General features: G+C 45.6%; 4 protein-coding genes across 5 annotated transcripts; 2 read left to right on the forward strand and 2 right to left on the reverse strand.

Annotated features, from left to right (window-relative positions):
• The first annotated feature begins 605 nt into the window (after positions 1-605).
• LOC133903473 (DEAD-box ATP-dependent RNA helicase 12) lies at positions 606-5,310 on the forward strand. The gene is made up of 10 exons (XM_062344867.1): positions 606-1,059; positions 1,614-1,674; positions 2,108-2,342; positions 2,996-3,234; positions 3,713-3,964; positions 4,051-4,231; positions 4,420-4,508; positions 4,600-4,673; positions 4,792-4,954; positions 5,052-5,310. The coding sequence occupies exons 1-9, from the start codon at positions 740-742 to the stop codon at positions 4,868-4,870; spliced, it is 1,530 nt and encodes a 509-aa protein (XP_062200851.1). The 5' UTR covers positions 606-739; the 3' UTR covers positions 4,871-4,954; positions 5,052-5,310.
• Positions 5,311-9,003: 3,693 nt separating this feature from the next.
• On the forward strand, positions 9,004-12,311 carry LOC133903058 (tetraspanin-10-like). Of its 2 annotated transcripts, XM_062344403.1 has the most exons (11): positions 9,004-9,461; positions 10,126-10,238; positions 10,331-10,385; positions 10,514-10,569; positions 10,761-10,808; positions 10,901-10,949; positions 11,072-11,155; positions 11,294-11,361; positions 11,452-11,577; positions 11,667-11,742; positions 11,888-12,311. In XM_062344403.1, exons 1-11 carry the CDS (start codon positions 9,411-9,413, stop codon positions 11,960-11,962), a joined length of 801 nt encoding a protein of 266 aa, XP_062200387.1. In that variant the 5' UTR covers positions 9,004-9,410; the 3' UTR covers positions 11,963-12,311. The 2 variants fall into 2 exon arrangements, with proteins under 2 accessions (XP_062200387.1, XP_062200386.1); XM_062344402.1 differs by having other exon boundaries at positions 11,667-12,311.
• Positions 12,312-12,396: 85 nt separating this feature from the next.
• On the reverse strand, positions 12,397-18,168 carry LOC133903057 (NAD-dependent malic enzyme 59 kDa isoform, mitochondrial-like). Its single transcript, XM_062344401.1, has 19 exons — positions 17,609-18,168; positions 17,416-17,512; positions 17,174-17,292; positions 16,892-17,059; positions 16,408-16,536; positions 16,163-16,223; positions 15,854-15,957; positions 15,697-15,780; positions 15,491-15,597; positions 15,277-15,382; positions 14,990-15,103; positions 14,801-14,866; positions 13,894-13,966; positions 13,742-13,828; positions 13,601-13,655; positions 13,452-13,523; positions 13,072-13,134; positions 12,840-12,960; positions 12,397-12,754 (listed from the first exon to the last, which is right to left on the reverse strand). Exons 1-19 carry the CDS (start codon positions 17,759-17,761, stop codon positions 12,683-12,685), a joined length of 1,851 nt encoding a protein of 616 aa, XP_062200385.1. The 5' UTR covers positions 17,762-18,168; the 3' UTR covers positions 12,397-12,682.
• A 5,185-nt stretch (positions 18,169-23,353) lies between these two features.
• LOC133902913 (benzyl alcohol O-benzoyltransferase-like) lies at positions 23,354-25,227 on the reverse strand. Its single transcript, XM_062344237.1, is given in 3 exon segments — positions 23,354-24,289; positions 24,291-24,376; positions 24,492-25,227. Coding segments are annotated over 3 exon segments (1,347 nt in total). The 5' UTR covers positions 24,939-25,227; the 3' UTR covers positions 23,354-23,475.
• Positions 25,228-26,555: the final 1,328 nt, after the last annotated feature.

The following is a 26,555-nucleotide window of genomic DNA, read 5'->3' on the forward strand; positions in this document are numbered from 1 at the left end:
TCAAATCATGAACAAAGCAGTCAAAATTTTGAGTATGGATGCGGAGGAGAGACCAGAGGGAGTCTAAAGGAAGCTGTCGGCATCGATGTCGCCCATGACACACGATGATCTAGGGATGTTGCCGCCATGGTGCAGATGGAGGAGGAGAAGGAGAGGAGGGGGAGGAGGAGAAGGCACCTGCAGACCCTAGAGTAGGTCGTCGGCGGAGATGCTCTCAATAACGGCGGCAAAGCTCCTGGCGGTGGAATCGTCGTTGTGTCGGGATCACCATATTGGGTTTACACGTGAGCAGGCGAGGATGTGTGAAATCAGACTTTCCTCTTTTGTCAAGGAGTCTTACTTAGGTCATGGTGGGCTTCACAAGATTCGTTTGGATTTGTGATTTTCATGTCCACACAGGAACCAAATAGATCGGCTTAGAATCAAAATCAAATTTAGTCCAATTCGTAGAATCCAAATACGTTCTTAGGTTAATTAATTTGCACTCATGTGCATAATTAGACTCAAAATTTGGAGTTTTTTAGCAGAAAGTGTTCGAATTCCCATTCGAAACTCTAGGCGGAAAGCATTAATACCCGCCTGCTCCCCGCCTGCTACCTGGCTACCTTACCCATTCGAAACCGAACGCTTCCGGATCCACCTCGAAAGCCCAAAGCGAAGCCCACGCGCCCGCCGCAACGGGGAAAGCATCGGAACCCTAGATCTCTCGCGCCCGTGCTCCAAAACCCTAGATCCCGCCATGCACCAGCCCAGAGCCCGCTACCCGCCCGGCTACAGCTCCGGCGGGGGCGGCGGCGGACGTGGCGGACGTGGCGGCGGAGGCGGCAACGGAGGAGGAGGGGGTGGAAACCACAACTACTACGGCAGGAACCCGCAGCCGCAGCACCACCACTACTACCAGCAGCAGCAGCAGCAGCAACAACAACAGCAGCAGCAGCAGCAGCACGCGCATAGGAACTCCTCGCATCAGCAGCAGTGGCTGCGGCGAGACCAGGCCGCCGCCGCTGCGGCGGCGTCCGGAGACGCTGGGTCCAGGTCAGCGTCGCAGTTCGACTCGAGGTAAGGGCTTTACTGGTTCACTCATCGCCTCTGGTGAACCTTATTGTTGGGCTCTGCTTAGTGCCGTGCCGGCCTCAAGCTCAAGGGTTTGTGCTTTGTCTAGTTACAAATTAGAGTCCCTAGCATGCTGAATTGGAATGAGGGACGTGATTTTGGTTGCCGGTTACATCATGCCGATTTGAGTTGAGAGGACTGCAATTTCACTAATGGGCTCGTTGACAGACTTCTGCTTAGGTTTTGTGTCTTGGAAAAAAATTAATTATTTCTGTATATATGCTGTGGAGTGTACAATTGACTAATGCTGGTGTGAATGTATTATGTGTATGTCTGCACTTCGCTATTGTGTGCCTTATTACCCTTGCTTGCCTCCATCATACATTTTCTATGCAAAAATGCGTGATCTTGCCATTTTTGTTTCACTGTTGCTGCTGTTCTCTACTTCCCCACTGTATAAATGATTCACTTGGCACCGTATTGGATTTAGAATGGGCAATGATTTGCACAGAAGTTTATCTAGTAGCATCTTTGGTGACCTCTTCATTTGTTTGTTTCAGTTCTGAAGATTGGAAGGCACAATTGAATATACCAGCTCCAGATACACGCTATAGGACGGAGGTGTGCTGTTCTCTTTATAATGCTCTTAATCTCTTTCGATGTTTGAGAGTAGCCCTAGAAAATTGTTAAGTTGCATTTAGTATTATATATGTACAAGTTCTGAATGACACCCATCTGCTTACTTCTGCTGGATATTGATATACTCCCTCCAGTCCGAAATAAGTGTCGTTTTGGACATTGACATGGTCCCCAAAATACAACTTTGACTACTACTTTTTGTTGTAATATACTGATAAAACATAGCAAAAGTATACTATTATGAAAGTACTTTTTGAGACAAATCTACCCATGTCATTTTCAAGTATGCAAACTCAATACATAAAAAGTAATTTGTAGCCAAAGTTTGAAACAGTTGACTACAGGCAACCCAAAACGACACTTATTTTGGACTAGAGGGAGTATTTCTTACTGATATGTATGATATACTATGCAGGATGTCACTGCAACAAAAGGCAATGAGTTTGAAGATTATTTTTTGAAACGTGAACTGCTTATGGGAATTTATGAAAAGGGATTTGAAAGGCCATCTCCTATTCAAGAAGAAAGTATTCCAATTGCTCTGACCGGAAGTGATATTCTTGCAAGGGCAAAAAATGGCACCGGAAAGACTGCTGCATTCTGCATTCCAGCCCTTGAAAAAATTGACCCTGAGAAAAATGCCATACAAGGTGAATTCTCCCCTCACGTAGTCTAGTTTAGAAGGAACTGCAACACGAGTCATATTTCTTTAACCACTGATACCATCATTTGAGCAACATAATTGGCCAAAAAGCAGTCCAAGTTTCTGTTGTCCAATTCCCAATGTATATCCATTTCTTCCCTGCTGTCAATATTAGATAGCCACTGAATTTTGTCATTACTGTTGGCCACGTTGACAAATCTGATGTATCGAAATGGAATGCACAACTCCTGTAAGCACAATCTTTTCATTTGTGTAAATTAAATTCATGCAAACAGGGAATTTTGTGTGCCTTTTGTATTTACATGGAGGGAACTCGTGACAAAAAAAGAAAAAAAAAGCTTCTAATGATATCAGGTATAAAATGTATTTTTTTTGGATAAACAAACCATATGCACTCTAGCATCTTCTGGCTGATATGCAGACTCAAATTGTGAATAATCAATAAGCATTCCACTTTTCTAGTTGAACCTGTGCCTTCTCTAAGACATCTTTAAGGGTGATGTTTGTGTGGTGCTAATTTTACATCCACTGTTAATTTAGTTCATTGTTATGTTTCTTGTTTGTTATCTCTTATATTTGTGAGCTTTACATATTATTTGAAAAGCTAAATCTTATTGGTTTTGTGGATCTATTCTTCAGTTGTTATATTGGTACCAACAAGGGAATTGGCCCTGCAGACTTCACAAGTCTGCAAAGAGCTTGGGAAGTACCTCAACATTCAAGTTATGGTTAGTACTGGAGGAACCAGTTTGAAGGATGACATCATGCGTTTATACCAACCTGTTCATTTACTTGTTGGGACACCGGGCCGGGTACTGGACCTTACCAGGAAGGGCATTTGCGTGCTGAAGGATTGTTCAATCCTCGTCATGGATGAGGTATGATGGAGAAAACACACAAACAGGACCCTGCTTTTGTTGTGTATTTTGTAATCACAGGCTCACAGCTTAGTCACTGAGAGTGTTTGTTTATTCTATTGACTAAGTTACCAGCCACTTCCCATTGCTTCCCCCTACGTAATTAACATTAAATCATGTCACTTTAGCATATTGACATTGTAGCCCCAGCTGAAAGAAAAGACAATGGAATTCATTTGTATCTTTTTCCATCTAGTTTCATGTGATGCTGACTGCCCTTCCGAATGTGTTCCTGATTGTTTTTACAATTTGCTTATTGGCAGTGTCACATGTGTGTCTTAAAATCAATGTGGGCATGGTTTTGTTTCCATGTGATTCATCTGCATACATGATTTGATATATTGCAATAGTATTGTGCGAATATGTTTTCTTTGTTGAGCAAACAATGACATGTCAAATACTCAATATGCTGCATTTTTTCTTTTTCGGTAACATGCAGGCGGACAAGCTATTAGCTCCAGAGTTCCAGCCTTCTGTGGAGCAACTTATTCATTTCCTTCCAGCTAGTCGGCAACTATTGATGTTTTCGGCAACCTTTCCTGTAACTGTCAAGGAATTCAAAGAGAAATACCTGCCGAGACCTTATGTTATTAATCTTATGGATGAACTAACACTGAAAGGAATAACACAACACTATGCGTTTGTGGAAGAAAGACAGAAGGTTCATTGTCTGAATACACTTTTCTCAAAGGTACAACACACTGTTACTCTGTTTCTTGTTTCATCCATCTTTAAGTATAAACTAACATATTGTCCTCCTTTTATGTTTTCTGCCAGCTTCAAATCAATCAGTCCATTATATTCTGCAACTCTGTTAATAGAGTTGAGCTACTGGCTAAGAAAATAACGGAGCTTGGTTTTTCGTGCTTCTACATTCATGCTAAGATGTTACAAGACCATAGAAACCGGGTGTTTCATGACTTTCGCAATGGTGCTTGCAGAAACCTTGTGTGCACAGGTTCTTCTATTGCCTTGATGAATATTTTCTGCTATTCTAGGAAAGAGTACAATTCTTGTTGGCTTGGAAAATCTGTCTCTCTTGTTTTATTGCCTTATTTGTTAAATTATCTACCATCCTTTTCAACACATGTTTAAATGTTATTTATGGTCTTCTGATAAGATTGTTGTGGCATGTCTTTGTTGCAGACCTGTTCACCAGAGGCATTGACATCCAAGCCGTTAATGTGGTAATTAATTTTGACTTCCCTAAGACCTCAGAGACATATTTGCACAGGGTAAAATTGCTACCTCTATGTTTCTAGTAGCTTTGTATATTTTATAACTTCGCTTCACTTAAAAGTTCCATACTGTTTGTCATTTTCTTAGGTTGGTCGTTCTGGGAGGTTTGGACACCTTGGTTTGGCAGTGAACTTAATCACTTATGAGGACCGTTTCAACTTGTAAGCCTGCATTATGAAAGTGGCTTGTTACATTCTTATGATATTTCTCAGTAATAACAGCAACCTGTTCTTTAGCCTTTTATCAAGATTCTTGATCCATTTTCTCTTTATTTTGCAGGTATAGGATTGAGCAAGAACTTGGGACAGAAATTAAAACAATACCCCCACAGATTGACCTTGCGGTATACTGCCAATGATCGATGTGACAGTTTCGGAAGTATCATGCATCCTTTTATTAGAACATTATTATGCAGCGACATCTGTACATATCACCCCATCGAGTAAGTTGTCCAATCATCCAATGCGTAGGTGGCACTCTTTAGCCAGCACCTTATACTGTTTCAGATAAGATCTAATTTTCTCCTTTCATGCTCGCAGGGTTTGGTTTTGGTGCCTTGATGATGCATTTAAGCTTATTTCCATTAGTAGACGAAGTGTTTTCTGCCGGCACTTAGACACTAATCAGTTTAACTGCGGACCTGCATACTGGGCTCAGTTTTTCTTGTTATTTTAGGATGCTGCTGTTTGAGTTGTCAGTTATCATCTCGAGTCATCAATTTTTTCCTCCTTTCTTTCCTTCTGTTATGACACGTAGGGATATCTTCCCTTACCAATTAGCATTATCTTTTTGCATCGATTTCGATGTGTTCATGGTGTATTTATTTAGAATTGTTTTTGTGAGAACACCCTTGCTGTCTATCTTGCTATAGCCTACCACCTGCATCGCGAACAATCCAAATGTCCCAGATGACATGGTGCTATGACAGAAATTCTCCGAACCTTCTCTTTGAACTTTGATGGAAAAAAGGGAGAATTTATTGCCATGCTGGACATAGATCTTCATTTAGCAAATATTGTGGTCCGTGCTTGACAGATCAAAGGTGGTACTCACCTGCAGCAGATCCATTCAAAACAGTTTAGAAAAGAATTGTCGCCGAGGCTGGCCCAGTCCAATCCGAAAACAACATCGGAAATGGCTGTCGCCAGTTGCGCAACATCCGCCGCTTGGTCGTCGACGTTATCATCTGCCGTTGGAGTGTTCTTGGATGACGGTGGAGGCAATGCGCGTTCTTTTCTTCCTTCAGCGTCTGCATTTTCTGCCCGAAGTATGTCACCCGGTTGCATAGTACGCGTGCCCCGGTCTCTGCCGCCGTGCAACCTGAGACCACCTCTCAGGACTCAGGGTCAGGGAAGCCAAGTGGTGGCCAACGCTTCCGTGCGCGCAAGATCGATTGGACCGAAGCGCCGCGCGCGTGCTTCCGCGGGATCAGTGCCCGCGCGTCGCGTCAGGCCCCTAAGGCCGTGAGCCGTGCCCACGTCCGACGCCTCGGCGTGGCGTCGGATGCGGCATCTCTGACCACCAACGCCGCGGGTAAAAGAACGAATGGTCAGCTGGAGGGTAAATTAGGTAATTAAAAAAATAAAACATAAAGTAAATATGAAATGTAAAGTTTGTAACTAAGTAAAATGCTAAAATATAAATATGGAAAAGTAAGTAAACGATAAAAGAATATCGATTTTTTTTCCTTCAGGTATCTTGTTGTAGCATACACAAAGGATATCGCTACTTGCTTGAGTCACGAAATCTCAAGTACTCATTTATGATTGTCACTTCTTCATCTTTAAATTGGTGGACATCAAATTAAGCACATAACTCTTCCCAGGTCTCCCACAAAAACTCCAAAAGTTTATCGAAACACCTCCAATCATCGAAGATTGGCTATATGTTGCTGCAACAAGAGTAATAAGCTAATAGCTTCACTTGACCAAGATCAAGTCTAGACTACAACTAAATACAAACTTGCGACTCTTCAAGCACTAAATATGTCATTAACCTTCAATTAAGAACTTTTGAATTCACTCAAGTGCACTCTCTTGCTTCTTGATGACACACATAGTATATGAGCTTTTCTGGGATTGCAAGAGAGCCGAATGAAACCAAATAGAAGGGTATTTATAGGCTAAAGATTCAAATTTAGTCGTTGCCTAAACACACACCTTTTCTGTTAACACCAGATGACCCAGTGAGCATCTTCTTACTCACACTGGACAATTCAATGAGTACAAATTTCAATCCCTCACTACGTCAGCTATCATTAGTTGTTATTGTTGAGAGATAGTCAGATGTTGTTATCCGGTGAGCACACAATTAACACTGAACCATCCTATCAGTACAACCTAACCAAACTACTCATTGCAACATTCTTTAGAAAATATGCTCTGGTGATGACTTCATTACCATCATCGGACCATCCGGTGTGTTAAGCTTCTTTTGTTTTAAAAAATTTCTCTATAGGAAATGCTTCGACGTACATATTTGTTCATAACCGAACCATCCGGTGGGTAGAGCTAATTCAAACCATCCGAAGCAACTCTCTCTACAAGAAAAGATCCAGTGTGAGAGTCCGGTGTACACACCATGATCATCGGACCATTCGGTGAATTGAGGTTCATACTTCGTCACTTGAAATCGCCTCTAGAATAAATAGTCTGGTGCTTTCATCATTGTATCACTGGATAATCCGGTGAGTTAAAATATATTTTTCCTTGACAATTCCACTTCTGTTGAAATTAGTCAGGTGCTCTTACCAAACTAACATCGGACCATCTGGTGAAACACTTCTAATATTTCTGGACACGTGTCACCAAGAAAAGCATCCGGTGATTCCATCAGTTTAATCATCGAAACATCCGATGAACTCAACATCTTTCTGTCTTGATAAACAAAGCATGCTCCGGTGAGACCAAACTTCACAAGATCGGACCATCCGACGAAACTAAAAAGCCAAAACTCGTCCAATTCAACTTTATCTTAAGCTCTAACTTCTCAACATCTCACTCATAGACTTCTATGAGCTATCTAGTGCTAGAATTTCACAAGTATGTATCAAACCAAGTCTAGACTTACTAGATCAAACTATTACTCTTAGCCTCTCTTTATAGTACGGTCAAAAGACTAAAAAAAAGACTAATACTACTCTAAGTATCTTTTATCTCCTTTGTGACACTTATAACTAGAAGATCTCTAATCTTGATGCAAATGTTCTTTAATCATCCATATAATCTCTTTAGGACTAAGAATACCAATTATCATTGTGAACTAAATTTTTGATTCCCTTCAAAATAAATTGTTAGTCACAGTGATACGGTTATCATTAATCACAAAACACTTATGAAGGTATTCTCTCTCATATTCCCTCTATTTTAGGATTCCCTCTCCTTTCTTTTACGAATACTTTCGAAAAAAAGCTGTTGAAGATAAAAGAAAATAAAAAAATACCAGAAAAAAATGAATCAGAAAGGGAATAAAATAAAAAATATATGATTAGAGAGGGTCTTAGGACGCAGCACGACGCACGCCCGGGGCCCAGGCACAAAGCACAAGGCGAAGCGTGTTGGGGGCCTGGGGCGACTACTACGAGCAGTTGGAGGAGCAGCGGGCTCAGGCCTCGGGCCCTGGTCGACCGGACGGTCATCGAGCGTCCGCGGCCGGCCAGAGGAGTTCCGTTTTGGGGCGAGCCGGCTGTCCTGGGCCGTTCGCGCCTTACGGGGAGCGCGTGCCGGCGTACGACGGGACAAGGAAAAGCGTACCTAAGTGGCCCCTCCGGTCCTAGAAAAAGGTGTTGCTTCCACCTCGCCGCACATGATACGCACGACAAAAAGATCTTGAAGCAAATCGAATAGCGAGTAGATTCGTTGGATTCCCAAATTCGTTTCACTCAGGGGACGGATAACAGCCTGTTGTGTTTCGAACTCCTTTGAGTTTTTCAAAAACCATGGCGAAGATGACGTACATTTGTTGCCATGGTTTTTGGATAACAGTGTTATTTATTTATTTATTTACTTGCACAATCAGACCTTGTCACCTTGTTGTCTTCGGCATGTATGATACTATATCCCTTCACCGTTTTCGCCTGCATTTGGGCCACGTGCCCCGTCCCGTCCCGCGGACCGCCCGGCGCCGTAGCGTTCCAGTTTGCAACGCCGCGAACCCCATTCGCCCAGCCAGCCGGCTGCCGCGAGAAAAACCATCCGCATCCATCCATTCGTGAATGAAACGGCTGGGCTCGAGCTTATCATGATTTACGATAAATTTCGTGCTGAATAGTAGATGAAAAAATTATATTTGTGTTGAGAATTTAATGTTCGTATTGGTAAAGTAGATAAAAAATATATTTGTATTGAGATTTGTGTCGAAGATCGGCAAAAAAATAAGACATATTAGAAAAATCAATCAATGAATAAATAAATACTGGAGAAGAAATAAACGGACTAGATTATATATGACCCAGAAAGGATGGCGCCTACCATGATCCAAACCGAGCATGGACGCCTTTTCGGCCTTTTTCCGTCCTCCGCCCCACCCGGCCGGACCACGGCCGGCCACACTCACCGCCGCCAGCCTCTGCCCAGCAGCGCCTAGCACAGCCGATACCATCCCAAACCGTCCCCCTCTCCCACCGACACCACGGGTCTGCACAGCACCCCCCGTCCGGCCCCGGCGCCCCGCACGTCACCGTCGCTGCCCACCACGGGGAGGCGCTATCCAACTTTGCTGATCTGTGCCCGTGCCGAGCTTAGCTGCCGCGACCGTTGTCTTTAAGCTCACACACAAATCGAGCCACGCTCGCACCGGTCCCTTTTCCTCGTTCCCGTCCCCGTCCGCCGCCACCGCCTCGCCAGATCTCGTGCAGAATCCAGTTGCAATCCGGCTGATTGGGAAGGGAGGACCGGAGGATGGGCAGCGCCAGCGCATTCGTCATCAGGTGGATCAACTTCTTCACCATGGTCAGACACCCCTCCTTCCCTTCAGTCCCCAAATCAGAGGACGCCTTTTCCTTCGCGTTGTTTGCTTGGGGTGATTCTCGATTCCTGGTGTCCGCATTTGCTCGCCATTTTGAGCCGGTTGTGTTTTTTCTTCCCCCGAAAACTTAGCTGGCTGATTATTTCGTGCCCGCTTGGAGTGGACTGGTGCCGCTGACAAGTCTTGGGAATTCATTCCAGTTCCAGCATTTTTAGGTTTCATCATCTTATTTCTCCTGTGAATTGTGATGTTTAACTTTCTTACTGCGGTGGATTTTTTGCAGCACATTTCGAGTTTTCGATTTGTTTGTGAGGAGGGAAGCGCTTGGCTGATTGCTGAAGTGCACTCTTCCCCCCCCCCCCCCCACCCACAAAAAAGTTTGCTTCACACTTCTTCTGGATTTTTATTCAAAATGTGCACTGTCTGAAATTTGTGGGTTCGTAGTTTCTTCCTCCCCCATCTGGTGGCTCTGCCCCTTGCATTTCCTCTATTAAGTTGTATTGCCTCCCAATTTATCCTACAGTGATGGGATGTTGGTGCTGGCAATTCTTAACGTCATAGTTAATGTTAGCATATGAACATTGGGAAAGAAAGATTGGCTTTCCAACTTCAAAGTAAATGCAATTTACGGTTCTCTTTCTTGAACAGATACTGGCGTTACTGGTGGTGGGTTTCGGGTTCTGGATGAGCACCCACAACGACGAGTGCAGACGGTCCTTGACCATCCCCGTCATGGCTCTTGGAGGAGCGATTTTCCTCATGTACGCATCAAATTGCATTCCCCATGGCGTCACTACCACGGTGAATTATCAACCTCCCCATTCATCTGGTTCACTGTCAATGTATGCTGCAGATCGCTTGTGGGGTTCCTTGGTGCTTGGAAGAACATTTCTTGCTTGCTTTGGACAGTATCCTTCATTTATCGTGGAATTTGATTTATTAATAAAGCCGCGGCCACATGACTGCTAATCGTCTTGGTTGTTTTTTCTTGTTGGTGTTTTTGGAGTCAGTGTTGCCTTGACATGTGGGTGTCTAGTATCTGATAATGCTGTTCGTGGTCTTGGTGGCAATCATGGTGTTCACGGTGCTTGCGTAAGTTCCTTTGATTAATTTGTGATGACACGGCCCTTTTAAGTTGGTGACAATCATGGTGTACTTTTTGTTTGAAAATATACTGGTGATGGCATTAAATTATACTCCACCGTTTAGGGGTTAATTATCAATTGACTTCATGAAAGTAGTTGTGTTTTTGGTTAACTCTGTACTGGTCTTTTCTGCTGCAGGTTTATCATCACAAATACAGGAACTGGTCATGCTGTTCCTGGGGCTAGGTATGTGACTATCAGTAATCCACAGAAGGATCGGGTGAATTCCAGCTTTAGAGTATCGAAATAAACTGAAGCATTTCTCATGATCTATGCAGATATAAAGAGTATCATCTTCAGGATTACAGCTCCTGGTTTGTCAAACAGGCATGCCATGTTTCTTTGTTGGAAAATAATTGTTTCCTTCTATGCAATACATTTACATATTCCGCTGTGCTGGAAGTCTGGAACATAGCTCTCTTCATTAATTGCTTCTTTTCAAACTCTAGCTCAATGACACGGCAAAATGGACTCGCCTGAAAAGTTGCCTAGTGAAGTCTGACGACTGCAACAACTTGTCAAAAAGATACAAGGTCTTCCATCTTCACATCTTATTTCACCTGATCTACCGTCTTGGAGTTTTTATTTTTTAGCCTTACCGTCTTGGAGTTGCTCCATTTGCTACCATGTCTGTTACGGTGATCTCACTTGTAATATCTAACTTCATGCAGACTCTGAAACAATACAAGCTTGCAGACCTTACTCCCATGGAGTCCGGTTGCTGCCGCCCACCGGCAGAGTATGCACCTGAACCATTCACGGTCTATTCCAAACCTGCAACTACTCACTACAATCTTAAACATGGTTATCACATCTATCTAATTTTCAGGTGTGGGTACCCAGCACTGAATGCTTCATATTTTGATCTGAGCTATCATCCGGTGAGCACCAATATCGACTGCAAACTGTACAAGAACGTGCGCTCTGTCAGGTGCTACGACTGCGATTCTTGCAAGTAAGTGGCTCGCCATCTCACTCTCCCTAGCTTCGAAACATCAAAACCTTTTTGGGATGCCGATGCTCATGCCAAACTTTTGGTTCTAGAGCTGGGGTTGCACAGTACATGAAGACGGAGTGGCGAGTGGTTGCCATCTTCAATGTGATGTTGTTCGTCATTCTGGTAAGCCCTGACGTCGAATTGGACACAAACACTGATAGCATGGCTGGTTTTAGACTAGCAGACTTTCCCTTTCGCAAGATGAATCTTTTTTATCTTAGCTGTTGTGTCGATCTGCTCCTATTTTTCTCTGCGTTGTTGTGGCTAGTCGTTGATGTACTTGGTCGGCTGCTGCGCGCGGCGAAATGCTGGAGGCAGCGACACAAAAGTTCGTGGAAGATGACAAAAATACTTCGACATGAAGCGCTCAGGCATCGGATCCTTTGATGAAACACCGGGGCTTGTCTGCTGTGGGATGATATTCTTTGTTGCAATTGGGCTGTGAACATCTTGGGGAAAAAAATGTCATTTCACTTCTGAAAATACAACTCTGAATGCTCGTATGACAATTTTAGATTCATTATGAATCTAAGGCCTTGTTTGTTTGGGCTTATATTAGCTTCTGTTTCTCAGAAACCATAAACCCAAACAAATAGCCTGCTTTTGCTGGCTTCTGACTATGGTTGTAAAAAACAAAAGCAGTCTTTACTATTACAAAAGTCTGTGCATATATAGATGTGCTTTCTCTGGAAGCAGGCTTCTCCATATAGCAAACAAGACTGGCATCGTGCTCCAGCTTGTAGAAGTCCAAACAATGTCAGGACAGAGACAGGCGCCGGCATCTGACACTTATTAATGTCATAAATCGTGTAGCAGTATGTAGCTCAACAGATCTCAAAATTGAGCATTCTCATGTGACAGAATCATGTCTAAGGCGAATGAATGGCGCGATGCATAGCCATATACGTGGGCAATCTGTGCCGAAATGCTTTCTAGTAAAGCAGCTGGATTAAAATGGTTAACTGAAAGTAGTCGAAACAAATGTTTGGTTCCGGTACATTTCTTCGAGTGAAACATCCGGCACATCTGTCCCGTGCAGACTGATATTTTATGCCCGTCGAGCTTATTTGTCGCTCACAAGGGGGCTGTAAATAGGGTACCACATTTTCCGAGCGACGTAGTCGACCGTTTCCGACTGTCAACACATGAAAAACTTATTTCAGACACTGCTGTAGATTTTAACTAAAGGAATGTGGCCTTCTGTGTATATAGTATGATACCTCTGACACTGACATGCTCCCCAGCTCCCTAGGACCCACATCGCAGCGGCCCTCAGCCAGATCTTCAGCAACAGCAGCACGGACGACTGCAGCGCCGACGCGTGCGGTGATATGCCTGATACTGCAATGATCGGTGGATGTTAGTCACCCATCGGTAGAAATGAATAGGAACAAATGCTTGGATCAAGTGTCATGGTTACAGCGTACAGTGGCTATTGAATGCAGAGCTCACCTGGAGACTGAAGGGAAGAGGATTCCTTTTCGAATTTCATCGTCTGTGATGTATGATGCGAGGCTGCATTGCAATAATAAGTTGATGCTTATCTAAATCTTGTCAAAAGAATAACAAACAACAGATGTGCTGAAGGTGTAATCTTTTAGGTTTGGCACTGTGTTTGAAGAATTCGGCACTAGTATGACTACAGTGTTCGAATAATTTGACGCTAGTCTGTCGAACTTAAAAAAGCACAGAATGATTCAAATCAAATTAGGTGTTCGTGGAACCAACAAAAGTGTAGTTGATGTCTTATGCCAATGGAACTGAAGCAAAGCAACATGCAGGGGTACCTAATCAGGTACGCCAACCATATAATTTTATCAAGCAAGACTTACCACTCAGCTGCTGCTTGAAGCATGCCATCTGAAATATGCCGAGCACCTGAAAGAAGGGCTCCTAAACCAATCCTGAATGTCAAACAAACCTCCATCAGGAAAACGCAAAAACCAAAGACTTGTCTAGGAAAGGCGAAAGGTTGTCATACCCAGGAAATAGATACATGTTGTTTGCTTGATTAGCGTAACCTGTTCTACCATTTCCTAAGAAATCCAGACTGTAGCATCAGAGATCTTCTAGAAGAAACTATAGCTAGCAAACAATGCAAAAGAGATTAGGCAGGACTTACCGAAAGAAACATTACTGAAAGGGCTTCCACTAGCAAATATCGCATTCTCTCCAACATACTTGAATACATCATCAGGAGTACATTCAGCTGTAACAATACCAACATTAGCATTTCATCTTTGGGTATCCACAAAACTATTTGTGGGGGAAAACCTTTAGTAGTAGGGTTGGACATTGCAAAAACTGCAGGGCGAGGGGAATCAGATTCTTTCATAGCCTTGAGAACCTGGAGAGATATGGAGTTAGCATTCAATTGTAAAAATATGATCACTTAGATTATAATTTAGCAGTTTCCAATATGATCTTATTCACAAAGACACGGACAGGGATTTTGATGCTCAACATTCATCAGTATGTACAGTTATTAACTAATTTAATAGGGAATATGCTGAATACTGAAATTTCATAAGGACAAATCCAATATTTTCTCTAAGCGGTGATGGTGCCCAACATTTTGATCAAGCAACATTATTATTACAAGCCTAGACTAGAGTAAGAAAGTGTAGAACCAACAGCCAACCCATTATTTCTGCACAACAGTGCTGAAACTATCACCAAAGTCCTGATATATTTGGCCACAATGATTGATAATGCTCTCACTGGTTAGGTCTAACAAATCTGTCTTTATGAGAGAGGTACATACTTGAGATTGTCCCGGTGTCGTTGCCATGAGATCATTCATGAATCATGATCAAATCAGTCTAAAGAGCAGAAATATGATCCTTAAAGGAAACAATAACTGGTTGTATTCTGAACTATAAGGTTAACTGGAACGTTTTGGAGCAGATGTTGACCCATAAGGCCATAACTGGGTGCTGTCAATAACTGGCATCATAGTCATGCATTTGTATGTGTCAAAGTTATTGGTACTGTGAATATTTTCTAGACCCAGAAAAAAAGCTAAGATCACAGCCCTGAACCAAACTTGGATTTTCAACTGCTAACAATAAGCACCTGGACTGAGGATTGCTAAATCAGGTCTGGTAAGATAGGAGAAAAAGTATTCTTTAACTTCTAGCAGAATCGTGAAAGAAGCAGATTTTGTCACGCTTATGCTTACCTCCTCATTAAATATGCCCCCAACTCCAGATAGTCCTAAAAGCACATGAGGCTTAACTTTCTTGACCTGACAATCAGTATCAAACTGAATTAGTCCAAGCACAGAAGCATTGGAAATACTCTTTTTCTAATAATATTGTCTAAGCTCCAACCGCTGAAAAGATGATCGCGGAATATCGAATTATCGTACCACTTCAACAAGACTAGCACCCTCATGGAGATCTTGGACCTCATCAAGACCATAACCTCTAGCAAAACGAGCCACTGCAGGATCCAGACGCTTCCTAGCTTTGGTAATAAGGCCCTGCATGGTACAGCAGAACAGTGGCACATGAGTAATCAGCCGATTAAAGTATTAATCATGGCTTTTAGAGTGAACACATAAACAAGAGCACCTAGTGTAAAAAGCACAAGTATTTGATTGCCTAATGTTAACTTACATCTTTGTCCAGAACCCAGAATTTAATGTTAACTTACATCTTTGTCCAGAACCCAGAATTGGTTATGTCCTTCCCCAGTTCTATTGATCCCAGGCATCCTTAACATTGCCTGTTTAGCCATGCTAAGCACACCTATCCCAGCACTGGATTCTAAAGAGGAATTAGAATGGACGAACCAAATTTTTGACAAGGAACATGCTATATAAAATAGACTGAGAAAATTGTACAAGCATGTCAAACATATCAGGTACCTTCCAGCTCCCACAACAACTATCTTTTGATTAGTAAAATCCTGGAGAGGTCGGCCCTGTGCTCTAACAGCACCAAGTAGGCCAGCTAGAGCAACTCCAGCTGTCCCCTATTGAATAGGATGAGCCCATCAAACAATAAGATAAAAATTGGAAAAACAGAATTTTGCCAATAAATTACATAATAATAAGTTGGAGAATCAAAGTACCTGTACGTCATCATTGAACATGCAAAATCGGTTCCGATACCTCTGGAGGGTCTCGAAGGCCCATTTCATTTGGAAGTCTTCAAACTGTGATTTTATCACTTCAGAAACAGAGCATCATTGAGCTAGCAAGTAAAGCATAGCCATAAAGCACGCATACCTGCACAACTGCTTTAGGCCAACGTGCATGGATAGCTTCCATGAATTCATCTACAACGGACAAGTATTCTTCTCCTTCCAACCTAGGTTGCCTCAGTCCTAAATCTAAGTAAATACCCACTGAATAAGGTATGCTATAATGGATGAATCTACTCACAAATAGTGAAACAGTTTGAATCTTTATTCTAAACAAGCAGCATTTAGGTTTCAGTTTAGTCAAAGAATTCTCAACTTTGCTGTAGAGAAAAGTTTGTAAAAATTATCTCACTACGAAAATGTTTCGTAAATTAGATAAATGTATCTTACGCACATAGCTTGTCCTCTAGAAGCTTTTGATTATTTGTTCCCACATCAAGCATTATTGGAAGAACCTACAAGTATTGATGCATTAAGAGAGGAGAAAAATATGAAAAGGTATCAATGCCAGAAAGGACATATGGCTATTGAATATAATTATTTTGTTAGAGTTAGCCATGTCCTATATGGTAAACGTATAAATAATTTATTTGCAGCTAATGGGTTTTTATTCCAGACTGGAAATAGCACATTTCGTACCTTTTGTGGGTTAATACCAGCAGCTGCAACATAAACATCAAGTTTACCAATAGGTATGCCTATTCCCTGAACTCCAAGGTCACCTAAGCCTAGAATGCGACTCCCATCAGTCACAACTATCATGTCAACCTGAAAAAAGTATCAACCAATTACATGAAGACATGCAATAGAAGCAGAGTTGGAAGAAGTTCTACTGCATATTGTTTATATGGTCTCTGAACAGAAAGACCGCAAATTTGCGGTCTCTAAGCATTGGCTGAAGACGAATTGAAAATACACTAGCATGCAGTATAGCTCTGGTAAACCACTAGCATACGTATGCATATAAATACATAACTGTCTTTCCTAGGCAATTAAGCAAATGTTGTGATTCGATTTCATATCTAATTGATCGGACTGATACTCAAATAGTCTCAACTTTCACCGCCATACTAGTGGCACTACTTAAAAAAAAAATCCTTTTAAACAACAGTTTCAGTTTTACCTTCTCTGCTGGCCAGTTGTAAATCATCGACATCATCTCCCCCTTATCCTTAGCACTGAAATACATCCCACGGGGGCGTCTGAACAGACCACTGTAATTTTCACAGACCAACCCAACAGTCGGAGTGTATATTATCGGCGCGAAATCCTTGATGTTGTCAATTAGCACCTGGGAAAAAACAGAGCACATCACCATATATAAACACTTCAAACACTCTGAAGTCAGGACAAGCACCACTGCATCAGTTTTTGTCCAGAAAAATGAGCGCTGCAGGGGGCTCACCCTGTAGTACAATGTCTCATTCCGGTCGTGCAGCCTGTTCAGGATCCTCCACTTGGCCAGCGCGACGATGGAGTCCGGCTCGCCCCGCGTGTTGTGCTCCAGCGACCGGTACGAGTTTACTGCAACAGAGCAAGCACGCGCATACGCATCGCATTAGAAGCAGCGGATTGCGTGATCCTTCAAGCCATTCGGCACGCGGCAAACGCGACGAAGCAAGGACGCAAAAGGGAGGGGCGACTCACTGAACCGCTCGTACTGCTGTTCGAAGGACATGACGCGCGGCGGGAGCAGGCCGCGGAGGCCGAGGCGGTCGCGCTCCGTCAGGGGGAACGCCGTGTCCTGGCCCAACGAAATGGAAGCCCCGGTAAGCTGAAACCGCATCGAAGCCCGACCGCGCGCGCGCAATCGCGAGATCGAGGAGGGGCGGCTACCTACCTTGTTGTACCATGGGTCGTGGAGGATGTCGGTGCCACGCTTGTGCACGATGCAGGGTCCCGGCACGGCGGCGCCGGCCCCGGCCGCGGGGGCGGACGACGACAGGAGCCGCCGGATCTGCGCCGACCGCCGCGCCGCCGCCGAACGCCACATCGCGCGCGGGATCAGCTGGTGCGCCGGCCCGCTCGGTCCAAATCCAGTGCTCGGCTGCTGCTTCGGTCGGGGACGGGACGAGTTGGTGCGTGCGAGGCACGAGGCCACGAGCTCCTGGAAGATTTGAGGTGGATACGTCGCCGTGCGGTGCGGTCACCCGCGGTGAGGACTGGACACAGGAGGCCCCCGGTCGCGGCGGGGGCGCGGTTGGTTGGAGCCTTGGAGGGAGAAGGGTAGTGATGCGAATGCGATGTAGCGCGCACGGCTGGGTGTGGCGCGTGGAACGTGCGGCCGTGCGGGGAGGGGGAGGGGTGAGGTGAGTGGTGGGCGCGGAGGAGGGGACGCGGGCCGGGACGCGGCTCAACTAGTGAAGGCGTTGTCGCGGCCAACCCAACCGACGGCGACGAGTCGCGGAGCTCGAGTATATATGCAGATTCGTTCGAACGCCATAACGGGGGATTTGCTTGGCGCACCCAGCAGATGGGAATAAGCCTGAGCATATATGGGTATACGGTTATAACAGGATCAAGACTGATTTTTTTTCACAATCAAGGTCCACGTGCTGAGAGCGTCTCGGAGGGCAACCGATGGCTGCCGGGGGCTGGGATGTGGCCGCAAAGGGGTGATGCTCTAGCGTGCGCACACCCGGGCTTGAGCCTAGGCGGATCCGCTCCTCGTTGGGAGACGGTACCAACCGAGCTAAGCTCGGCTTGCTATCAAAATTGAATTATATATAAAGAGTTTGTGAAAAGGTACCTAAATCAAGACTAGAACGAAAATGAAAGAGTGCACCTCTTCGTCGCATGTACAGAAACACATACAATTTTAAAGTAAAATTGTTGATTATGTCTGTTTCCTTATGAAAAGTTTTGGATTAAAAGGGGTTCTTGTGCACCCCTCGCTTATCGTAGCGGCACCCCTGCCTAAATCCATTAGGATCAATCAACCTTATATCCAACTAGCTTGGTTACTCGAAACGAAATGAGCTTCTCGATCGTCATGCTATGCTCAGCTTTATTTGATGCAAGCCGGATCGTGTTTGAATCTGATTCAACATTGGCTCACCTTGAGTTGGTAAACTTGTTTCAAAGTCGTATCTAGCTGAATACACTCAGGCCTATCGGGTCAAGTACAAGTCTAATTCAACTCAATCCAAGCGCAGCGAAGCTCAACACAACCCCAACATTGGCGTCCAATAGCTCACTAGTCGAATTCAAGTGGATAGGCATTTTTTTAACGAACCTGTACAAGTGGACAAACATTGTTGTACACGTCAAATCCACAAAATATCTCATGTGTTAAGCAATAATCCAAATAAGCTATGCCACGAGTCTCCTACCATGATAATCTTACACAGAAATGGACTCGGTCATGACAATGAGTGATCATCCGTTGTCCCATATCGTTTACAGAATTCTACATATGTTTGTGTGGCCCTGGGAGTTTCCCTTGCGCCACCACACGGGCACGACTCAACCGGGAGCCGCGGCGAATCGGACCGATAACTGGGAGGCCGCAGCTGCAAGGCCGCAACCGCAAGAGCATCTACACATCAGACGAACCAGATGCCTTGTCGAAACCCGTTCTGGATCAGTAGGGATTGAAATCTAAGCTGAAGTCAGAAAATAACAGTAAAATATGAGAGGTACTGTAGTAATTTCGTTAGTTTACTGTGCCGCTTTTACTATCTATGTACTCTGTAGTATAAAATCTGATCATTCATCTATGATTTAATAATTCACAGCGATTTAAAATCACCTAACTTCACTTGACCGCTCTCCGCCTTGTGGGCCGGGAGCAATCGGACGTTTTTCCCTTTTCAGCAAGCCCAGCTGCTATCCCCGCCTTCCTCTTTCGCTCCAACGAAGGCTCGAAGTGGCGCTGCCGAACCACCATGCACCACCACAGCTCCCCTTCCTCCTGGATTAGAAAAAAAGTCTAAATACAAAAATATTTCAACTCAGAAGTTTCAAATCAGAGAAAAGTTTCACCTCCAAAAAATTCAATTTGGAAAAAGTTTGCAACTGTAAACTTTTTTCAAGTATACGATTATTTTTCAAGTTACATATGCCTATGTGTTGCGTACAACTGCCCACTTAAAAGGACTAGCTAAGTATCCATGTATTGCAATAAAAATATAAAATTAGATGTGGTAAATCAATCATAAAATCAAGCTGTAGAGATATGAATGCGTCATAGAAGCGTTACCAAATAAATACATCAGGAGAGATGTTATATTTTGATTTCAGATGGATTAAAAAAAGGAGGAGATTTTCCACTAATTTCTCTCCTAATTTCTTTATTTATTTTCATTAGTAAAACAGGTCTTATATCCATAACCGATAACGAAATATGAAGGCTAGAGAACGAGGATGAATAGCAAAAGTGGATAAATTATTTAAATTTTATGAATTTTATTATATAGAAAGAGAGTAGAGAAAGAAGTGACACATGATTCAACTTGTGTTTTATATAGTAAAAAAAGAAAAGATAAGTAACTGTAGAAGAGCACAAACTACTACCATCACCACCGGTAGTAAAAAGAACAAATGGTGTTCTACAGGAATGTAGGCAAGGAAACTTTTAATCTTTGGTTATGTATAACTTTATGAAAAATCATACAACACATAGGCATAAATTTATCGCAAGTTACTTTTTTGCAATTTTAAGTGGGCTTTGTTTTTTCCCTTTCTTTGCACGTCTTATAATATTATCTTTGGAAGCAATTCCAACTTCAGATGTAAAACCTTTTTTTATTTCATCTTAATGGGAATCGGGAACGAAAAGGATAAAAAATATAACCGAAGATTATAGATAAACCAATTGTCAATAGAAAAATAACATGATAGAATTTTTCACACCCCCAATAGGTATTCAAATATTTACATCTTGAGGATACTATAAATTTTCAGCCCCTATTACAATACTATTTATTTCATATGTGTCATAAGCGCACGCTTACTGTATTCGAAGAACACGTATATCCCATCCTCTTACCCCAAACCACTGGCCAATCACGCGGTGCCAGTGAACGATTTTGGGTTAAAGCATCGATTGACCGATGCATTAGGAACCGGGCTCCCGATCGTGTTGAGCTTAGGTCCAGCCCATTTCCGCCTAATTGCTGGGCTCGTGAATTACGCGAAAGAGACTTTACACGTCGCGGCATCTAGCTCTCGGCCTGCGACAAATACAATGCAAAGCCCATTGGTTAGTAGCAGAACTCCAAGAAGAATCGGAGTTGTTTCTCCAATTCAGCGACTTGGGGTAGGGTTGAAAATGGTCCGAAACGGTTGGAATACGTTAAAATCGTTTTTATTTTCGTATTTTTTTTGAAACAGAATCGGTAGTGGTAATGCCGAAAATAAATACGGTATCGGTTGTATCGGAAAATCGAAAACGATATTATCGGATCGATAATATGTCGATTTCGATCGGGGATCGATAATTCTGAACGGAAACACCAAAACGTAGCTCACAAGTTATACATCACATACGACTAAGTTTAATGAAGTCATACATGACATGACTATAATCGTCATGAGTATATGGTATATCGATACATTTTTTATGATAAGACAATTGTTAATTGACAAGTAAAAGAATAAAAATCTCCATATAAGCGTAAATGTTTAGCACAAGAATTTAAGTTCTATACAAGCAGTCAAGCACAACACAACCTCGTTACAAAGATTAAAGTCTCCATACAAGCGCAACACTAAGTCTCCATACAAGTTTTGTCCATACAAATATTATTTGACCAAGCACAACACAAACTCATCACTTTTGAATTTCCTCTTTCTTCACTTTTTTTGGCGGCCTCCAGCTCAACCTCAAGCTCATCATCATTACTTGCCAAGTCTTCATCCTGTTGTTTTGTAGGAAAATTGTTCAATTAATCTTCAGCAAGTATTTTTTTCATAAATGAGAACAGAAAATAGAAGTAGTTGTACAATTTATATTTTATACCTCAAACATCAGATTATTAGCAACAGCCTCAAGAATATCAAGATCAACGACCAATGACGAAACATTCTTAGAACCTGAAATGTCAAGGCATGTACATTAGTAAAATGTGAAGACTTTACATGAGTAGAAGTTTAAATTGTCACCTTTTTTTGCTGCAGCTATCCAATCTTTAGTGCAAATCAGTGCTTGTACCATCTAAGGATCAAGACGAGAACGATATGGATCAACAACACGGCCACTTTTGTATTCCAACAAAATTATTTCACAATTTGTCAAATACCTATTATCAGCCTAGTTTCACAATTTGTCAAATACCCTTTGCAATTTAGCTTGTTCTCATCACACCATAACTAGAAAATAAAACTGCAATTGAGCATGTAATTGATTATTACCTACAAGCGAGTTCTGAGAGGAAGTGGCGGTAGCATCATGAGATAGGGGCGGATCCATAACCGTGCGTTGTCGGGAAGTCACTTCTCCGATAGGTGGTTTCATCATAGATATGGAGGAGAAGGTGTGCTACTGTGCTGGGCAATGGTCTGCGGAGACGCCAGCCTAAGGGGGAGTCGTGTTACGTTGCGTTCTGCAGAGTCACGGCGGCCTGAGGGGGAGTAGCGGCGGCCTGAGGTGGAGAAGCCCGTCGGAGCCTTGGAGGTGTAGGCGCTGGGCGTAGAGCCCGTCTACACGCCGGTCGGAGCGCCCCGGTTGCAGAGCCCGTCTGCGCGCTGGTCGGAGCGCCGGTCTGCTCCGCCGGTCTGAGTGTTGGTCTGTGCGCCGGTCAGAGACGGGTGTCAGCACCGGCTGGAAGCGGCGCTGGCTGGAACAGGCTTCGGGAGGAGAAGACGTCAGCGCGGTGGAGACGCCGGGCGACGAGCAGAGAAGACGTCGGGCGGTGGGCGGAGGAGACGCCTAGAGGCTAGATCTAGAGCTGGGCGCCGGGCGAAGAAGATGTGCCGGGCAGAGGAGACGCCGGCTGGAAGCTGCGCCGGGTGGAGGAGGTAGCGTCGCCGGTGGCGGGAGTTGGCGGCTGGCGGCTGGCGGCAGTGCGGCGCACACTGGATCCTCTAGAGCCGGGTGTTTCCGCATGCTCGACTACGTGAGGTCGTGACCACTGACCCGTGACTTCGTGAGGCCGTCTGGCCGGTCTGGGTGACAGGATGAGTGCTTGAGCCCCCGTGAGTCGTGGTCGTGAGCCCGTTTGGGTGAATAGGTGATGCCCGGATCCAAAAACCGAAGGTCCATATACTAAAGTGAAGTGGGCTGATAACGGGCTGATATATTTCGGTAAATACCGAAAGCCCATACCGGTAATTTTTGATAAAAATCGGAAAACCGACTAAACGGTCGGAATTGGCTCAAACCGATTCCGCTATCGTTTCCGAAACATTTTACTGATACCAATTCCGAAAATTACCGATTTCAAAATATACAGTCGACAGTTTTCGAAAACGGCCCATAGTAAATCGGAAATTTTCGTTACCGTTTTCACCCCTAACTTGGGGGCATGGATATGTCCATACGTGCACTGTGCCGCGTCTCAAAAAATACGGAGTTATTCAAACAAACGCGTACTCTTATACAAGCTACGTACAACCTAGCTACTAGCCTACTACAACCCCCCCCCCCTCTCTCTCACACACACATATATATAAAAATTCGACACGCTACTCACGCCACGCAATTATGCACGTATAGCACGAGACGGGACACGTGGCAGCACGCTCGGGTGGGCGCGGCAGCTGGACTCAGAGCGCGGACCTCGTGGGGGACGCGTCCTGCTGCTGCGCGGGCGGGCTCAGCAGCTTGCCCATCTCCTCCACGAACCTGTCCATGGCGGGGCCGGGTAGGCACATCGGAACGACGATGCCGTCCTCGCCCTTGGCGTTCTTGAACGGGATGAAGAAGCTGGCCACCCCGGGGATGGCTCCGACGCCGCCCTTCGCGGGGCCGCCGTACACCGGCTTGCCCCAGCCGAAGTCCAGGTCGCCGAACCCGGCCTTGGTCACGTCCGACGCCAGGTACGCGCGCACCACCGTGAAGTGGGGCCGCCCACGCAGCACCATCAGGTCAGCCACCGACCGCATGTACTCCAGGTCCACCTCGCCCTTGGCCTGCTTCACTAGCTCCACGGCGTAGCCCAGGGGTTTCGCGCAGAGGTCTCCAGCCGTGGCGACGGCCACCGGGAACGCGAACGCGTTGCCGTAGTAGCCCTCGGGGATGGCGACCCCGGACTTGCCGCCGCGGGCGTTGACGATGCAGATCATCCGCATCACCTCGTCGGCGTCCGGGGCGAGGGCGACGGTGCGGCACTTCCAGAGTAGCCCCGTGAGGAGGTCGAACGTGGAGGCACGGGACCGAAGGTGCGGCGGGAGGTGGGCGCGGATGGCCGCGACCTCCTGGCGCCCGAAGAAGAAGGAGCGGTGCGCCATGTCGTCGAGCGGCACAATGGTGCCCTTGGTGTCCGGAACCACGTCGTACTCGCGGTGCGCGAAGCCCGGCCGCGGGGGGTCGCGCGCCTCCAGCAGCTCGCGCCCCCACACCGGTCGCACCGACGGCGCCCAGGAACTGCACCAGCCCCTGCGCGTCCGCCATCGTGTGGTGCAGCCGCACCGCCAGGATGAAGCCCCCGCACGCCAGCCGCGTCACCTGCACGTCACACACACATATACATAAGCCTCCCATGCACGTACGCACGTGTGCGCGCGGCACACGTCGAAGTGCTCAAGAAACGAGGAGCTGAGACGGGGACGTCGTCACGTACCTGGAAGAGGAGGAGCGGTGAGCCCAGGACCTCGGACGAGCCGGGGACGTCGAAGACGAGCTCCTCGAGGCACGGGAACGGCGGCTGCAGCGCGTCCCCGAAGTGCTCAAGCCGAACGTCCGCCTCGGCCTCGATAAATAAGACGCCCTCGCCGGTACACTCCACGGCGAGCTTGCGCCCCTCAAGCTCCCTGAGCCGCCCGGCGAATGGGTAGTAGTGCACAAGCGCCTTGGCCACCGCGTCGCGGATCACCGGCGCGGGGTCCCGGCCGCCCATAAGCGCGCTCCGGCGGTAGAACTGGATGACGGGGATGTGGAACCGCAGCCCGTCCTGGTCGTCGATGTCCGAGAGCCGCTTCAGCTCCCGCGGCGTCGGCGCCGCCGGCGCCACCAGCACCGCGGGCCGCCTGCGCACAGTGAACTTCAGCGCTGCCGCCGTGCCCGCCATTCCTGATTCAGCTAATGCACAACGACTCACTGCTCACTGAGGACTGACGAGGAGGCGACGAGCTGTGTGTCTGCTGCTGCTGGGTTCAATGTGCCGATCGAAAGGGAACGGCACTAGGACGCGTATATACGCGCGCGCACAGCGAGAGTGTCGAGATGATTATGCAGTGGAAGTTAGGGAGCAGTTGCTAAACAAATTACACGGCCGCGTCCGGTGGTCAGGTCAAGTCAATAAAATTAGCAACTGTTGTTTTCGGCGGGAAGGCGCCTAATTGAAAACTCAGCGATTTATTTTGTGCAATTCCAATGTAGGGGACCAAAGTTTGACGAGTGCCAAGGGGATTCGTATCCTCTGATTTTGCCGAAGCAAAGTCAAAGGAGCTACAGTAGTAAAGTGCAGTTGGTATTTTTGTCGGATCGTGCGTGAACAGTCAGGATTTTAGTGCTACCGAAGTGCAACAGTACTATTCTCAACAGTATTTTCGCAACAATATCTACTACAGTGCCTTTTGGTACAGTACAAACTGTATTTACTGTTCACTCACTCACGATTTACTGTACCTCCTCCAACTTTGCTTCGAAAAGTCGGAGGATGCGAATCCGTGCCAAAGACCAGCGCTGCTGATCTCGTGGTACCCAATGCACCCGAATCTCTGCTCATCGTGATGCACATATTTGTGCGCCGCTTGATTCAGAGTTGGATGGCTTAGATCGTTTGAGATGGGGAAATAAACATTCAGAATGCAAGTTTTTCTCCCATTTTTGGGTCTGAGCTTGGTTTCAGATGAAGAAACAAACGATGGATCACCAGTGCAGTTACGGATACGTGCGTCGCGTCTACCATATCCCACGCTGTCCCCCCCCCCCCCCCCCCTTGAACTGCTGAGCACCGACGAACCCTTGCAGCATTGCACCAACTTGAGCTCGGCTCCCAGCAGAAGGCACGGAAACGGAGCGAAAGGGACGGTCCTTCTCAGCATCATTGCTGACGAGAACTTAGTCCCGCAGTGTCGGACGGCGATCCGCCGGTGTTGCTTTCCTTGTGTGGACGAAGGCGCATGCGCGTGAGCGCATCGTGTGGCGACCGTTCCCGCAAGCACTGTTCATGCAAGATATTTCCCGCGCGTTCGCCGGGCCGAGTACTACGAAACACCGTTGGGTTCGAATCACTTGAATACTATCAACTGGCATATGCATCACAGTGCAAAGATGATTCAAACGAGCAGGCTGACCTGTTGCTTCTCTGAAATTGCACTTGAATTCTTGCTTGTGTCATTCCAGAATCCAGATGCAGCACAATATTTACTCTACAAATCGCAGCTGAAATCTGAATGTGACTGTAACTTGGCGCCGTCTCCATTGCAGTTTGCACCGCTGCTTCGTCGTCGAAAGTAGAGCAAGAGCAGGAGGACCAGGGATTAGTCTCTCTCTCTCTCTTTCGAACGAAAGGACCAGGGATCAATTAAGTGGGAGACGAAAGAGATCGATCGATAATACGAAAAGACAGATGCTTTGTCTGCACTAACGCGAAGTGGTGGGCGTTTCGCGTCAACTGACTGTTACCACTACTAACACAGCACCGGGCACTGGCCAAAGGACAGCATCCTCTTGCAATTTC

Source organism: Phragmites australis, chromosome 21, assembly GCF_958298935.1.
Source record: "Phragmites australis chromosome 21, lpPhrAust1.1, whole genome shotgun sequence".
In the NCBI taxonomy this organism is placed as follows: Eukaryota; Viridiplantae; Streptophyta; class Magnoliopsida; order Poales; family Poaceae; genus Phragmites; species Phragmites australis.

Excerpts from the sequence above, each read along its gene's own strand:
- LOC133903473 (XM_062344867.1), top strand. The coding sequence starts at position 740 with ATGCACCAGCCCAGAGCCCGCTACCCGCCCGGCTACAGCTCCGGCGGG. Across the intron at positions 3,235-3,712 it reads CAATCCTCGTCATGGATGAG|GCGGACAAGCTATTAGCTCC; the intron begins GTATGATGGAGA and ends GGTAACATGCAG. Across the intron at positions 4,232-4,419 it reads CAGAAACCTTGTGTGCACAG|ACCTGTTCACCAGAGGCATT; the intron begins GTTCTTCTATTG and ends TCTTTGTTGCAG.
- LOC133903058 (XM_062344402.1), top strand. The coding sequence starts at position 9,411 with ATGGGCAGCGCCAGCGCATTCGTCATCAGGTGGATCAACTTCTTCACC. Across the intron at positions 10,239-10,330 it reads GGAGGAGCGATTTTCCTCAT|ATCGCTTGTGGGGTTCCTTG; the intron begins GTACGCATCAAA and ends TGTATGCTGCAG. Across the intron at positions 11,578-11,666 it reads TACGACTGCGATTCTTGCAA|AGCTGGGGTTGCACAGTACA; the intron begins GTAAGTGGCTCG and ends TTTTGGTTCTAG.
- LOC133903057 (XM_062344401.1), bottom strand. The coding sequence starts at position 17,761 with ATGTGGCGTTCGGCGGCGGCGCGGCGGTCGGCGCAGATCCGGCGGCTC. Across the intron at positions 13,135-13,451 it reads CTTCAAGCAGCAGCTGAGTG|CCTCGCATCATACATCACAG; the intron begins GTAAGTCTTGCT and ends ATTGCAATGCAG. Across the intron at positions 12,755-12,839 it reads GGAGCATGTCAGTGTCAGAG|TCGGAAACGGTCGACTACGT; the intron begins GTATCATACTAT and ends ATGTGTTGACAG.